At 38.7% G+C, this 16,133-nt stretch overlaps 1 protein-coding gene across 3 annotated transcripts; it reads left to right on the top strand.

Moving 5' to 3' along the window:
* The first annotated feature begins 6,624 nt into the window (after positions 1-6,624).
* On the top strand, positions 6,625-13,623 carry LOC114567324 (complement C1q-like protein 4). Of its 3 annotated transcripts, none has more exons than XM_028596390.1 (8): positions 6,625-6,709; positions 7,433-7,492; positions 7,616-7,690; positions 8,346-8,487; positions 9,259-9,500; positions 9,962-10,012; positions 12,830-12,964; positions 13,247-13,623. In XM_028596390.1, exons 5-8 carry the CDS (start codon positions 9,326-9,328, stop codon positions 13,528-13,530), a joined length of 645 nt encoding a protein of 214 aa, XP_028452191.1. In that variant the 5' UTR covers positions 6,625-6,709; positions 7,433-7,492; positions 7,616-7,690; positions 8,346-8,487; positions 9,259-9,325; the 3' UTR covers positions 13,531-13,623. The 3 variants fall into 3 exon arrangements, with proteins under 3 accessions (XP_028452191.1, XP_028452190.1, XP_028452192.1); XM_028596389.1 differs by having other exon boundaries at positions 9,242-9,500; XM_028596391.1 differs by lacking the exon at positions 8,346-8,487.
* Positions 13,624-16,133: the final 2,510 nt, after the last annotated feature.

Here is a 16,133-nt window from a genome sequence, read left to right as displayed (position 1 = left end):
ATGAACACTATTTCGTTCCGACAGCACTTGTCCTCTTAACTTCAAAATCTCAATTCTACCTTGGGAGAACACTTAAAAGAAGCACATACAGGATACCAACACCAGTGTTAATTTGTAAAAAACAAAGTGTGTCTCATAATAAATAGAAAGATATATTGATAATGTATTTGTCTCTTCACTGCACAGGGAATAATAGGTTAGTTAGTTTTCTATGCATATCTCTCTAGTAATTATAATAATACCTTTTACTTATAAAGCGATTTTCAAAAACAAGTTGCAAAGTGCTTTACATTCATGTAAAAAGACAATGAGCAGACTCTAAAACACTGGTCCTGGAGCAGTTTGCGGACACTGACAGGTATTAAACAGACAGACCGTGTTGGGGCTTTTGGTAGTCTCTGTGTCCGGCAGGCCAACTTTTATCCGGCAAACAGGGTTCTAGCTATCTCAAAAAGCCTTGAATTTATTCTTTCAATCTCTAACACAGATTATTGTTCTTACAGTTTTGGACATCCTTGGTATCATCCTCAAATCATGAGCAGACTGGCTGTCGTATATAGTTTACACTACTGTAAACTATCTAAACTACTTGTAAATCCGACTCGGCTTTCTTTTGCCTCTGACTGTGTATATTCACTTGTTTCAAACCACAATATCAGCATTAAATAAGTATTTCCTGTTACATGCCGATAAAAGGCATCCTCATGTATTTCCGTGGCTCTCCATATTCAAATCATTTCCCTGGCTGGATTTGTTTCTCTTAAACTAGCCCCAGAATTAAAGACTAAATTTTCGGACTTCAGTTGGCCTTTGAATCATAAATTACTTGATAATTGAAAGCAAAAGCATTCGGTGGAATTGTAGAACACAGGCAGGACTTGTTTGGCCACTTCTATTTTTAATAATTCTGGGTAACACTTTACTTGAAGGTATCTACATGAGAGTGACATGACACTGTCATGAACACATGACATTGTCATGACACATGAACCCTTACCATAACCATAACTTGTCATGACAAAAACCGAATGACACTTACTAAAAGAAGCGTTATGTCATAAATGTTTATGACTTGTTTATAATGTTTATGACACATTCACGACAGTGTCATGTCACTCTTACGTAGATCCTTTCAAGTAAAGTGTAACCTAATTCTATCCCTGACAAAACATACAGCTCCGTTATCTCTCTGTTTAATACTTACATGTCCAGTTAGGGAAAAATGCAAACATACAGATAGTAAATTCCAGCCATTTTAAGCTCATTCTATTTTGTCATCAAATTGATTATTCATGGAACTTCAGCATAACTTCAGGTGTTTATTAATCACCAATAGGGGCTTCTATCTGCCATAAAGATTGTGATTGTCTTTTACTCCATGACTTTCAGTTTTATGATATTGAACTGCCAAACAGCTTTGTGTTGTGTAAAGCAATACGCTGTACTGTGTATCAGGTATTTGAGATGTTTTTCAAATAAATGGGCTTTGCGTTATGCCCAATCTGTGATCTGTGTGTATTAGTGTCAATTACAGCCACAAATGTTTCCGACATCTGACTCTGTACCCTAGCTTTAATATGTCATTATCATTTGCAAAATGTTCTTAAAAGTAGAATACGTAGTATCTGCTTGGTGGTCGAGCGAGCTAGAGAGTGAATAAAGAGAGGGAGTGCCGGATTGGATTGGATTATTTTATCAGAATCGGAATTAGAAAATGATTTAGTAACACTTTACTTGAAGGTATCTACATGAGAGTGACATGACACTGTCATGACACAAGAACCCTAACTCTAACCCTAACCATAACTTGTCATGACAAAAACGAAATGACACTAAAAGAAGCGTTATGTCATAAACCTTTATGACTAGGTTGTTTATAATGTTTATGACACGTTCACGGCAGTGTCATGTCACTCTTATGTAGATACCTTCAAGTAAAGTGTAACCAAAGATTTATTGCCAGGTAAGTAGCACTTACTAGGAATTTGCCTTGGTTGATGGTGCATACATAAAAGCATATTTAAACAATAATATGAAATAAACAAATTACTAGTATTATTAGCAGTTATCAGAGAAATAAAACTATTTTGTCTGTCAACTTTATGCAAATAACGAGAGGGCAACTCGACGCAACCAATGCATGTTTTCATAATCAGAATCTTTTGTATATAAAGTAACAATAGTTCTCAAATAAATGTAGTGAAATAAAAAGTGAATCAGAATAAAATGGAAATACTCAAGGGAAGTTCCTCGCGTACAGTACTTTTACATTCCACCATTGTACAGTTCAGAGTAAATGTTTATTTATTTAGGATGTATGTTTATGTGGTGTTTTATCCCTGTTTTTTTTAATTATTTGATTCTAATTGATTTTTTTTCGACATACTATACTTTTTTTCGAGATACCGTACTATGACTTTTTTCATTGCTTTTTTTGACATACTATAGCCTACTTTGACTGTTTACAACGTGATCCTTTGCATTGGCACAGTGGCGCAGTTGTTAGCACTGCTCCAACGAGCACCAGTTAGTAGGCAATGCAGACTCTGATCCAGGTTTGATTCTCAGTCCGGGCTGGCCCTTGTCATGTCTTTTTTCGACATATTATACTTTGACTTTATTAAAAATACCATACTATGACTTTTTAATTGCTTTTTTTCAACATACTATAATATGACTTTTTTCGACATATATACTGTCTTTTTTTTAACATTCTATGCTATGACTTTTTTCAAGATGCTATTCTATGCTATTCTATGGCTTTTTATCACTTTTTCGTCATACTATACTATGACCTTTTTAACATACTATACTATGACTTTTTTTCGATATTCTATACTATTCTATATTCTTTATTATCACTTTTTTGACATGCAATACTGTAACTTTTTAATGTATTTTTCGACATACTATACTATGACTTTTTTGTAACAATATAGCATGACTTATTTATGACAAACACAGACACACACACAGAGACACAGACACACAAATGCACACACACACATATGGACATAAATATTATAGATGCAGTTAAATACATGGGCAATTAGCATACAGCAGGTCTTCATACTTTTAAGCATATCCCTCTGTTCTTATGGGTAGAAGTAACAGCGTCTTATATGGCGGCTGCCTATGAGAGCAGACAGAACACAGTACTCTGCTAGCCATTTAGCACACCAGCCTGTGTGTGCGTTCTAAGCTGTTAAATATGAAAAGTAATAGTCGGCACCTATAGCCTTGCTCTGACTCTGAGATAGTGTTTAGGAGTGGTTGGTATTTAATGACCTTGGTTTAAAAGCTGCTGATTGTCGACCTTGGAGCAGAATGGCTGCAGTCACAGAGCTCTCCTTCATGCTGTTTGCATGGCCTCATCCACATCACATTCGTTATCCTCTCTTGCAATCCTCTCTTGCACAGAGGGAAAAATCTTCTTGCATGCCTTATCCAAACTTGACATTTCTCTGCACCTATTTGTTGGGCAGCAGCATTCATTGCATTCAGCAAGGGCATCTGCTCATAGGGACACTGATCATAAACCTTCCACCTCCAAGCACTGAAGAACTCCTATATGGGATTCAAAAATGGGCTATATGCTGGAAGGAACTGCATCATCATCCGAGGGTGTACTGCAAACCACTCATTGACAAGGCGAGAGTGGTGGAATGCCACATTGTCCCAGATAATGATGAAGAGTGGCATGCCAGGCCTCAACAGCCCTCTCTCCTCAGGTGGGATCAGCCTGTCATGAAGTGCATCCAGGAATGTTATAAGGCACTCAGTGTTGTATGGGCCAATAGTGGGGATATGGCATAGGACACCATCATTGGAGATGGCAGCACACATGGTTATGTTTGCACCCCTCTGACCTGTAACTGTGATAGTGGCCCTGTACCCAATGAGGTTCCTTCCACGTCGCCTCACTTTACAGAGATTGAAGCTGGCTTCATCAACATAAATGAAGACATGATGTGCCCCCTCAGCTTCAAGCTCCATTATTCTCTAAGTAAAAAAAGGCACAATTACAATGAAAAGTGGCTCCAGTTGACTCTAACTGCATGATATGACAAGGCATTACAGTATACTGTAGTCAAGTTTCCTTACCTCCACATATTGGCATCTGGCCTCCTTCACAACGTCAGAGTTCCTTTGAAATGGAACTGTATAGAGCTGCTTGATGGCCATATGGTTCCTTCTTAGGATGCGGTCAATGGTGGTCACGCTCACGTTGTTGATGTTCCTAAACATGCCGTGATCTGCAATCACTGCTGCCCTGAATTCATACTGCCTTATGGCATTGTTTGCCACAACCATGTTCACAACGGCTGCCTCCTGCTCAGCAGTAAAAATTCTCGATCTACCACCAGAGAATGGTAGCCTTTGGATTCTATAAAGAATACATGTAATGGGAATGAGGGAAGAATTACATAAAGTATATTACTGAAGATATTTCTGTATGTACTGTACAGCAACAAAAATTCTGACAATGGATGCGACAGTGTTTCTGTTCAGAACAGGTTGGACTCTTTGTCCAGCTTCTCTAAGTGAAAGGCTTTGATTGATAATGTGATCAATAACAGTTGCCCGAATTTCATCAGAAACCTGAGCCCTTCCAACTATACTTCCACCTCGCACTTGGACTCCTCTTCCTCGGACCCCATCTACCTCTACCTCTACCTCTACCTCTTCCTCTCCCTCTCCCTCTCACTCTCACTCTCACTCTCACTCTCACTCTCACTCTCATCTGCCTTTGACCTCTTCCATCCATGTTGGCAAAGAACAACACAGACGCTGCACCTTTAAGGCCTGCAGACTGATTGCTAATTGAAGATTTGTGTGAAGGAGTGTCAAACAGGTGCTTCAGTGATTTCATACCGATGTAGGAAGTTTCTAATAGTTAGGAACAGATGGTTTCTGTTTGGTTACCATAGCTAAAACAATTGAGTTTGGACTGCTTGAATGACATCCATGTTGCCAAAGGGTGGGGGAAATGTGTCAATCCAATGAGAAAGAGTTAACACATTAGCAAGAGGTGTCTTCTGCTCTGCTGAGACAGTGATGATGAAAACCAAGTGGATCCCAGTTTCTTTTAGCAGGTCAAAGCAATCAAGAAAAACAGTAAAGGTGGTACATGGGACCATAGAAACAGTGTCTGATAAACAGTAATACATTACAGTAAAGAATGATGATGAAATATTATATCCATAGATCATGTAGTCTAATGGGTTCATGCGCCACGCTAACTGGTGACAATGAATCTCGTTATCTTGAAACTTTCATGATCTAAACATGTAGTGTTTGCTGTGTAACTTTGCTGCTGATTTATAAAGGTCAAATATAAAATAAATTAAAGCTGCAAGCAGCGTTGGACGGGCCCTCCCACCTCCTTGCGCGTCAGGGTTACTGGCGAAACCAAGGTGACACATCGGACTGGAACCACGTCTCCTGGGTGAAAGTCCTGAGTTGTTTAACCCATTCTCCACCCCAACCTGTGTCCTGATGCAGAGCTTCAGTCTTTAATACTTTTCCCTACCGTCATTCTACGTTATCTTCCAGCAACGTGGTCGAGCAGTTGTGACTCAGTGCCCAGTGCGTCTCATACAGACGCTCAAGGGTGCCTTTTGTGTCGGTATCAGACTGAGGGCCACTGACCAAGCTGCCGAATTTGACAAGTTAAGAGTGAGAACCGGTTGAGAATGTCAGATATTACTGCAAAACAGACAAGATGCAACCTGATCTCTCCATCTCTCTGTTTAGTTTCATGCTGTCTGAGGCCAAACTTCCTTGTTGAAAGCAATCATCCGGAAAACCGGATCTGAAACAGGACACCTGAGGTGGTGAGGAGAGGTAAACAGCAGCGTGAGAAGGAAAGCGGATTCAAGGAGGGTAAAAGAGAAGCTCGCTGCTATATGACCACTCTGAATCATACTGACTATCGTATTGACTTATGGCTCAAGCACGCTTGATGGTTGCACGAAGGTCCGTGATATGATCTTTTACATTGCCGGATGTGTCTGAGATGTGAAATGTAAGTATTGGTTGAAGATACGGTAGCTATAGTTTTACAGTCCATGGATAGAAGCGGGGACATAACCAGGAGAAATCCCATTGAGATTCAGAATCTCTTTTTCAAGGGAGTCCTGGCCAAGACAGCAGTACATAAGTTCCATATTCAAAATATACAACAAAAACATAGAACAGAGAACAGAAAAAGAAAACAGTCGGCAAATTAACATCATCTCCACATAATCACCAGCAGCGCTCAGTAGCTGCACATGTGCATTTAGTAGTCAAAAAGTCCTTTATCCTAATTTTAAACTGTAGTTAAACTGGTAGTAGGCAGACTAATTTAAGATGCTTCTGCAGTTTATACCAGGATGAGTATACCACTTCTCCAGGTTTGGGACTTAGACTGTGCTTGAGTCTCCTCTACAATATCACTCTGAAAATATCATTCAATTGGTTTCATAATTACATTATAAAGTGTCAAAATGTATAAATTTAGGCGGACAACATTTACATACAGTACATGTTTCCGTTTATATTTGATTATTATCTCTCCCCTCAAGGGGCCCCTCTTGTGATCTCTGCTGCCGGCAAAATACAAAACCTCCTCGGTCAGCAGTCATCATGAAGCGGAATTATGCTTCAGGAAGCCAGAAAAGGAAGAAGAGAAAGGAAGAGGAGGATAAGAAAAAACAAGATAGTGGTAAGTAATACATTACACTGGATAAAATAGTTCTACTTGTCTTGGTGTAATTTTGCAGCAGGTAGGCTAGCAAAAATATGTTTATGTTAGCTAACGTTACCTGTAACCTGCCTGACGGCAAATGCTGCTTGTAACGAACAGTTAGTGCAACGGACGGAATATGGTTACATATACTACTGTAATATGTTTTTAACGGGATAAGGAAGAGGCAGATCTGTTCCAGAATCACTGTTTATCGTATTTAGTGACATGACATTGCTATAGCTTTGTAATAGGTTTTGATGAAAGTGGCATAACGTTAGCATGCTATACTAACTATTCCACCGTGATAATCTATTTACCAAATGGGGGTTAGAAAAACCACACAATAAATTAACTTGGGATGTTTTTAAGCATTAGTAACCCTTAACAAAGTGTTAGGAATAATTTGTCCGTCTATCTATGTAATGTTTTAAAAATGCTTTCATAAAGGTTTACAAAAAATGTTTAATCATTACCTGATACCTAATATATTATATGATAGATATAATGTGTGTTACAATAAACTGAATTTACAGCACTACTAATAATTAGTAAACATTTAATTATAATTTCATTGTTAACAGTAAAAAGATTGTTTGCAACAGTTAAATGACAATTAACTAAAGATTAATTAACTATCAATTTACCATCTATTAATGATTGTTATTATAAAGTGTTACCATCTTTTCTTTCTCCCTCAAGGTGCTTTGCTTACATTTCTCAGCCCTCAGGCTCTTCCTAAGGATACCTCCACTGATGAAGGTAGAGTGAATTTCTCTCACTGAGCTGAGCTGTTAATAGTGACCTCTTTCAATATGCTAACAGTGAAATGGTAAAACTTACTTCACAGGTAATTTCACATTTCTTTGTCAATTATTTTTCCAGCTACACCATCAACTTCATCCTCAACATCAACAGATGCATCACTTCTCAGTGCTGATGTTTCCTCCATAGCACAAGGTACCACCACCACAAGCTCTATAATTATAGTTGATATCCTGCACAGCCCAGAGTTTAAACTGATAAGTGTGTGCTGTCATATTGTTAGGAAAAAAAAATACTATTATATAATTACTATTGAATTCCCACCAAACTGTGTAAATACCAGTCACTTTTGCCCATGGACATTTCAGAATTTTTAATATACATATGCCTGTCAATTTTCTAGGTGTCAGACACTCAGTGATGCATTCTGTACCTCGACAGATGGATTATATTAATAAAAACATTTTTTTTTTTTATTTATGCACAGTATATGCAACACGAGTATTTGCACTTTAAACATTTTGTATCTATGCACAGTTTATGCAACAGCAGTTTATGCACTGTAAACCTTTTTTTATTTATATAAAGTGTGGCAGAACTTAAACTTTATGGCTATGCTGTGGTTCCTGTAGGCTTTGTGTGCGTGCGGGGCGGGGGGTTGGGGGGGCCTCCATGTCCATTTTGCTTGGGGCCCCCAAATTCCTTCAAACGGCCGTGGTGTCCACTCTATGTTTAGTACCCCCAGTCCCTCTTCCCACTGGGGTTGAAAGATAATGTCACGGGTGCTGTGTGTGTTGAGTCCAAACCATTTTCGCACTAAGCTCACTGTTTTGTTATTCATTTCACTCAGGACTTTCTGCTGGAAGTGAGTGTTGGAGAACAGATGTTGCACTTTTGACAGTGGTACCTGTCTGATAGCCTCCAACTTCATAGCCAGAGGCAGTGGGCATCTCTCAATCAGATCCAACTGGGATGTAAACTTGGACAAGATGGTGTTTACTTGCTCCTTGTATTCTCCTTCAATATTGATTTTGAGTCCAAAGTAGCTATATGTCTCATGAAGGGAATATACACGTATAGAATTTGATGCTATTGTGAACTCAGGGCATTTATCAGTTTTTTAATGATACCATCGATTCCCTCCACTCCTCCTCTCATACACAACAGCACATTTTGTCTCCTTAATCTCCAGACATTTATTTTCTATTTTAGTTAGTTTTGCAAACAAACATTACAGTTTGAGTTAGTTATCATTTTATTTTGTAATGCAGTCGTTTTTTATTTTTATTTCAGTTAACGACAATGTTTTTTCCCTCCTAGTTTTCGTTATTTTGTTCGTTTTTGTTAACAATTATAACCTTGGTCAACATACAACACGGGAAGATAAGGCCAAGTTTAAAGGTACCCTTTAACAATGTAATCATAGATCATCAATGTGTTTATCTTCTATGGGAAATCTTCAGTATATTCTTATACTGCACTATAAATTTTATTCTTGTCTTTTAATGTTTTTAATTTGTTTATTATTGTTTTTTAATTGTTTTCTAACTGCTCTTTAATGTTTTATGTAAAGCACTTTGAATTGCCCTGTTGCTGAAATGTGCTATACAAATAAAGCTGCCTTGCCTTGCCTTGCCTTCTGTGATACAGGGAAGAAGTGGTTACACCCTTGTTCCGCAAACTGACATTGACACATCATGTGTGACAATGTGTACCAATTAAACATCTGTGTCGTCCTTTTTTCAGTTTTTTTTTTTCTGTAGGGTTCTACATAAAGCTCACACAGCGTTAACAGACGGTACAGTTCAACAGTAAGCTGCCAGTGAGAGAATGAACATCTCTGTGAGTTTTACGCTGTTGCTGCTGCTCAGCTCCGTCTCCACGAGTGAAAGTGTTGAATGCCAGCGGGCTTTTCCCGAAGACATCTACGCTGCCCTGAGAGAGCTGACCGCTTCGTTGGTTCAACTGAAGGCTGACATAAAGCTGTTGCAAAGAGAGACTACAGGTACAGTAATTATTACAGTAGTTATAGCAATTCAGAAATATCCAAAAGGATAGAAATAAGTATTTTTCTATGTATTGGAGCAAAGTAGGGCTGAGACTACCGATTATTTTCATTGTGGATTAATGTGTGGACTATCTTCTGGATGAATAGATTAATTGTTTGGTCTATAAAATGTTGATCAGTGTTTCCCAAAAAGCCCAAGATGACATCCTCAAATGTCTTGTTTTGTGCACAACTCAAAGATATTCAGTTTACTGAGAGAAGAAACTAGAAAATATTTATATTTAACAAGCTGACGTCACACAAATTTCAGTTTGTTCATAAAAAATGAACGATTATAAAGATAGTTTGAGATTAATTTAATAGTTGACAATTGATTCATGCAGCTCTAAACCAATGTCCAAAGAAACTGAAGGTGCAGTAAAATGAAGCTGACAAAGAAAATGTCTCTGATTTTGCAGGTCAAGCACAGCTGAAAACTGAAGTGGACAAGCTGAAGCAACAACAGCAAGGTATTGTTCTCTGATAATCTTTCTTGCTGCTGAGAGATTTACAGCGAGACATTTCATTTTTACTAAATTCCAATCATGGTGGCCAAACACCTTTAACTTCTGGTAAATTTAGAAGAAATCTACACACACAAATAGACAAAGTTTAGTAAAATAAACACACAACCCTAACCCTGAATGAACGGTGGCACTGAAGGACAAAACACAATATTTCACAAATGTTGTGTTTTGAAAAATGTATTTTGTCCCTAAAGGGGTGATCGAATGATTATATAGGGTATTTCACAGTGTTCCTTAAGGTCTCCTAATAGGATATGTAACATTGATTGGGCTGAAAATGGCCTGGTTGATATTTTATTGGACCTTATGCATCCCTGTGTTTTGGCCCTATTTCTAACAAGAGCTTTTCTTCCAAATATGGTATGCTCATGAATATTTAGATTAGCTGCGCGCTGATTGGTTGAACGAATCCCCAAACACATTAGAGATGAGACAGTAGGTCTCATATTTCAGACACTGCAATATTTCATTACCAAATTCACTTCTGAGACTTTTTTATGCAGGAAATCAACTATATAAAGCTCAAATATGAGCCGTTTTACAAAAAATGTATGGCTAATTGCAAATTTGGTAAGACGTGTTGGACTTTAGGAGCTCCACACAGTCTGACGAGAAAGCGGCAGCGTGCTGGGCTCCATACTCAGGGCAAAGTCACCCTTTGTGGATTACTGCACTACTTATATTACAAGTTCCCCAAGGTCTTATAAAGCTAACAGTTGTGTCCGATTTCAATTTAAGGCGTTTTTGTGAATGTGAGGGATCTTGTTAGGAGGAGCAGCTAGCTAGCTATGTGTCCCATTCAATACAATGGGAAAAGATCGTGGCTAGCTAGCTACACTTTCGGCATAACTATAGTATATTTACACTTTGAATTTCGTCACAGCATGTATATCACAGCTACAAAAAGGTCTTACAAAGCTTAGCTAACACTTGTCCGATTTCAATTTAATGCATTTTTTTGAATTTCAGATGTCTCGTTAGGAGGAGGCTAGCTAGCTCTCATTGACAGCTCACCGCAGACTCTATCAATGAGACTCGCGGACAAGAGGCGTTTATTTCCCTGATTGTTTGTTTAAATAACTCAACACATATCCATTATAAGATTAACTGGAACCTGCGATAAGAGATTGTGGGCATAACAAGCTCGCTGACCGCGCTCTCAGTCACACACACCGGCCATTTAGCAGGAAGAGGGGAGGGAGAACATCGAGCTGCAGGCCCAAAAGCTCTGTCAGGTAGAGCGTTTGGTAGTTCGATGTAGCAACCCAGGCAGCACCAGCCGCTGAACTCCGACACACATTGCAATTAGCCATCAATTTTCGTAAAACAGCCCATATTTGAGATTTACATTGTTGATTTCTTGCATAAAAAAAGTTTCAGAAGTGAATTTTGGAATAGCGACCTAGATTCACAACTCTGTGGCTTGTTGAGATTTGCCTGTTTTCAGAGGCAGTTTCAAATTGTGAGATTTACAGAGGAAAGAGGTGTCAATGGGATTTTGAGGTTCTATGTATGTCATATTTACATTTTTCAACTATGACAAGGGAAAATCGGTTTTGCATTCTATCACCCCTTTAAGGGCCTCTATAGAAAGAAGACATTTCATGGAAGATAGAGTACAAATATTATAAACTGATTAATGTTTCTGCCTGTCTGTCTCCTCTTAATTTAAATGTTTGCAACCCCTGCTGTTTTCAGCTTCTGTAATGATGAAATGCCTTTAACTGTCAAGCTCCATTAGGGATCGTTTTAATAAGGGCCCTAGCGTCAACAGCAATACGTAAGATATTGTACAATACTACGCTGGTCACATGACGCCAGCTATGCTGCTCCCTCGAATCAGCAGTAGTTTGTTGTTCAGTTAACCCGAGAATAGGGTAAAATATGAATTGAAAAATGTTTCTGCCTGTAGTGTTTCCTCTTAATTTAAATGTTTGCTACCCCTGCTGTTTTCAGCTTCTGTAACGATGACATGCTTTTAACTGTCAAGCATCAATGACAGATAATTGTTTTTATGTTTTTGCCTTTTTTGGAAGATATTTTGTTTTTTATTGTTATTAATGTTATTCTGCTCTCTTCAAAAAGCTTTTAGTAGCTTCTTTAGAGTTCTCCATTTCGCACGTTCTTAAAGAGTCTTAAAGACGTGAAGATGACATGTGAATAAACTGAAACTGAACTAAATATATTTACAGAGAAGAGTCAGAATCTTGAAACATATAGATTCAAAACAACCACATCTATGAATTTTGACTTAATTCTGATTATGTATGATCCCATAACTATAACATTCTCAAAAGCCAATTAAATTTTCTGTTTCTATTTTAAACACATGTCCTGCTTTCTAAATACTAAACCTTGTTAGAAATGTAGTAAATTAAACACTTTGATTACACAGGACTCAAAATGATCAGTTTAATTTTTGATGATTATTAAAATAACATTTCTCTCACTCTCTGTCTCACTCGCTCTCTCTGTCTCTGTCTCTATCTCTTGCTCTCTCTCTCTGTCTTTCTTTCTATCTCTCTCTCTCTCTGTCTGTGTCTGTGTCTCTGTCTCTGTCTCTCTCTCTGTCTTTCTTTCTGTCTCTCTCTCTCTCTCTGTCTGTCTGTCTCTCTCTCTCTCTCTCTCTCTCTCTCTCTCTCTCTCTCTGTGTCTGTGTCTCTGTCTCTCTCCCTCTCTCTCTCTATCTCTCTATCTCTCTGTCTCTGTCTGTCTCTGTCTTTCCCTCTGTCTCTCTTTCTCTCTCTCTCTCTCACTCAGTCCGACAGGTTGCATTTTCAGCCTCTCTGCTGGTTGGTGGAGGTGACAAAACTATTGGACCCTTTCCCACGGCCACTACCCTGATCTACAAACACGTCCCCACCAACATCGGAAATGCCTACAACTCAAACACAGGTAGCTCTGATATTCTTACAATACATTTTAGGGATGCACCGATATCAACATATTGACTGATTACCAATATTTAGTGACGTTGATATGGTCTGTATGGATCAAGTTTCTATGATACGTATGATACAACAACTGATGCTGAACATTTGTCCTGTAGGGTTACATTTCACAATACTGGACCAGTTTCAGAGATGTGATATATTGTGCACCCTTAATATATTTCCCTTGTATGTTGCTGTTCAAACACATTTTCCATTTAAAATGACAAAAACAAACGTCCAACAGGTGTGTTCACTGCCCCGGTGAGAGGAGCGTACAACTTTGAGTGGTGGGTCAGTGCATATGGAGACAACAGCCACGCTTCAGGTGCTGTGTTGGTCAAGAACTCAGAGAATGTTTTCTTGGCATGGCAGCAGGTGATGGCTGGTTTTGTGACTTCTTCTAATGGCGTTACTCTGTTGCTAGAGGTGGGAGACGTCGTGTTTGTGCGTCTGTGGGCTGGCACTGTGGCGTTTGACAACTCCAATCGCCACACCACCTTCAGTGGGCATCTGCTGTTCCCCATGTAAGACAGAAACAGCAACTCTGCAATAGTCACACAGGTTTTTGTTGTCTTAAACAAGTCTTCATAGCACTTCATAGATTTGATCTGATTTGATCTGCATCCAAATAATGATAAGCAATACTTGTTAACAGGTATCTTTTTTTTCTTCAAATTTTAAAGTGATTAATGTTTCTGATTCTCTCTTGTTTCTGTCATTTTAATCAAATAAACATATATCATTGCAAATACATCTGTGAGCATTTCTTTAATCTGTTTGTTTCAACTTTAACTTATTGAAAGTAGATAATCAAATTCAACATCATAGCAGTATAAAGAAACAGAGAATGTTAAGCTGTTGTAACATATCAACTCTGTACGATGTCCACATGACATTCTCTGGACATTGTACGGTTCAGTCTCGCTTTCTAACATTAAATAAGTAGTTTTGGTGCCTAAATCTAACCAAACTGTGTCACTTTCACAGTGTTAATGATGTTTTTAGGAGTTAAAATCATGTCTCTAGATCAGCTGGCCCACTCAGTTTGAACCACAAATCAATTTCCAAATATCAAATTGTTGGTATCACAGGTATTGGGAACAAGTGGCCTATAACATTTCAATTGTTGTTATACTGGCCGCCGTTAGAGGACGCTCCCTCAAAAGGCAAGAGGTTTGTTGCCAAGCAACCGCGGCCTCGTCAGGTCTTGACTGTCTGACCTCATTCACAACGACACGCGGCGCGAAGAGAGGCATAATCAGCCCAAAAAAGAAAATTGGACCAAAAGAATCGTGTCTTCCAGGCAAAATGGGAAACAGATTATCTTTTTACAGAATTCAAAGGCCAACATTTATAACTGGAAACAAAATCAGGAAATAGTTGTAACTAACATTATTGAAAGATGATTTTTGACATTGCACTAAAATAATTTTACTGCACCTTCAGTTTCTCTGGACATTGCTTTAGAACTGCATGAATCAGTTGTCAACTATTAAATACATCTTCAACTATTTTAATAATCAATTAATTGGGTTGAGTCATTTTTTATGAAAAACAGTGACACTTGTGCGATGTCAACTTGTTAAATGTGAATATGTTCTAGTTTCTTCCATTTATCCATCTTCGTGGATGGATCTAGTTTCTTCTCTCTGGTAAACTCTGATTTACAAAGTGATTCACAACAACCTCTCCAAATGAGGGACAGATTATAAAGCCAGCAGTCCTCTCTGTTCTAACAGACTACGCAGCATCATATGTACCACACCAGCATGCGGATTTCCCATCTTCTGAACTTGCTCAACAGCAACAACGAAGATTTTAGGGAGCTGGCTCGATTCTCCCTGTTCCTGGACCTAAGAAGAAACAAGATCCCATTGGCAAGGGATTCCCCACTTCCTAGGATTCAAGAGAAAAAACAGCAGAAAACTTGATACCTGCTCTATTGGTTTTGGGGTCTGGTCAGACTGGCCAGATCAGAAGGACCTCTGCATCCAAACAGGAGTGTCACTGGAGTGGGTGCAGTCTGACTCTGGGACTGCGATGGTCTCAGAGGATATTATAACTGACCCTCTCACTGCCGTCAAGGCAACAGACACATATGGTGGTCACAGTTGAAGTCATGGGTGGATCCTCAGTTGAAGTCATGGGTGGCTGTCAGGAATGATGGGGTTGTGTTGGACTCAATGATGGCAGCGTAGAAGTCCACCATCATAATCTTTGACTGGTTGAACTTCTACAACTGCCGCAGAAAGTACATCCTCTGTTGTGCTTTTTTGACGAGGGAGCTGAGGTCCTGGGAGATGATGGAGCCCTGGAAGCAGAAGGACTCCACAACGTAGACTGTGGAGTCACCCAGGGTGATGGGGGCGGGTGACACTGCGTCCTTCCTAAAGTCCACAACCATCTACACTGTCTTAAGAGCGTTGTTCTGATTGCACCAGGTCACCAGGTGGTCAATCTCCCATCTGTAGGCAGTGTTATCCCCACCAGAGATGAGTCCAGTGAGGGTGGTGTCGTCCGCGAAAGTCAGGAGCTTGACGGACTGGTGACTGGAGGTGCAGCTGTTGGTGTACAGAGAGAAGAGCAGAGGGGAAAGCACGCAGCCTTGAGGGGAGCCTTGATGGTCAGAGAGTCAGAGACATAATACCATTAAAAGTATTAGAAACATAAATTTTTTTTGACTTTTTATGACTTTTTTCAACATACTACATACTACAACATACTCATCACTTTTTTCAACACACAATACTATGACTTTTTTTGACATGCTATACTTTTACTTCTTTTTGACAAACCATACTATGACTTTTTAATGGCGTTTTTCAACATACTTTATTTGAAGGCATGGTGGCTCGGTGGTAGCATTATGACTTTTATCCCTTTCTTTCGACATTCTAAACTATCACTTTTTTTTATATACAATACTATGACTTTTTGTGACTTTTTCAACATACTAAACTATCACTTTTTTCAACATAATATACTATGACTTTTTTTGTAACTTTTTCTTCCCAACATGCTATATACCATGATTTTTTTTTCACTTTTTTCAACATACTATATCATGATTTTTTGTATCCCTTTTTTCTACATTCTAAACTATGACTTTTTTTTTTCGACATACTATACTG

This window comes from Perca flavescens, chromosome 13 (assembly GCF_004354835.1).
Source record: "Perca flavescens isolate YP-PL-M2 chromosome 13, PFLA_1.0, whole genome shotgun sequence".
Classification (NCBI taxonomy): domain Eukaryota; kingdom Metazoa; phylum Chordata; class Actinopteri; order Perciformes; family Percidae; genus Perca; species Perca flavescens.
Note: the sequence above shows the minus strand (reverse complement) of the source record. Positions and strands in the feature narration are given on the sequence as shown.

Bases quoted from the DNA above. Each gene is read 5' to 3' on its own strand.
- LOC114567324 (XM_028596391.1), top strand. From the start codon at position 9,326: ATGAACATCTCTGTGAGTTTTACGCTGTTGCTGCTGCTCAGCTCCGTC. The intron at 9,501-9,961 runs GTACAGTAATTA...CTGATTTTGCAG, and splicing joins GTTGCAAAGAGAGACTACAG to GTCAAGCACAGCTGAAAACT. The intron at 10,013-12,829 runs GTATTGTTCTCT...TCTCTCACTCAG, and splicing joins GCTGAAGCAACAACAGCAAG to TCCGACAGGTTGCATTTTCA.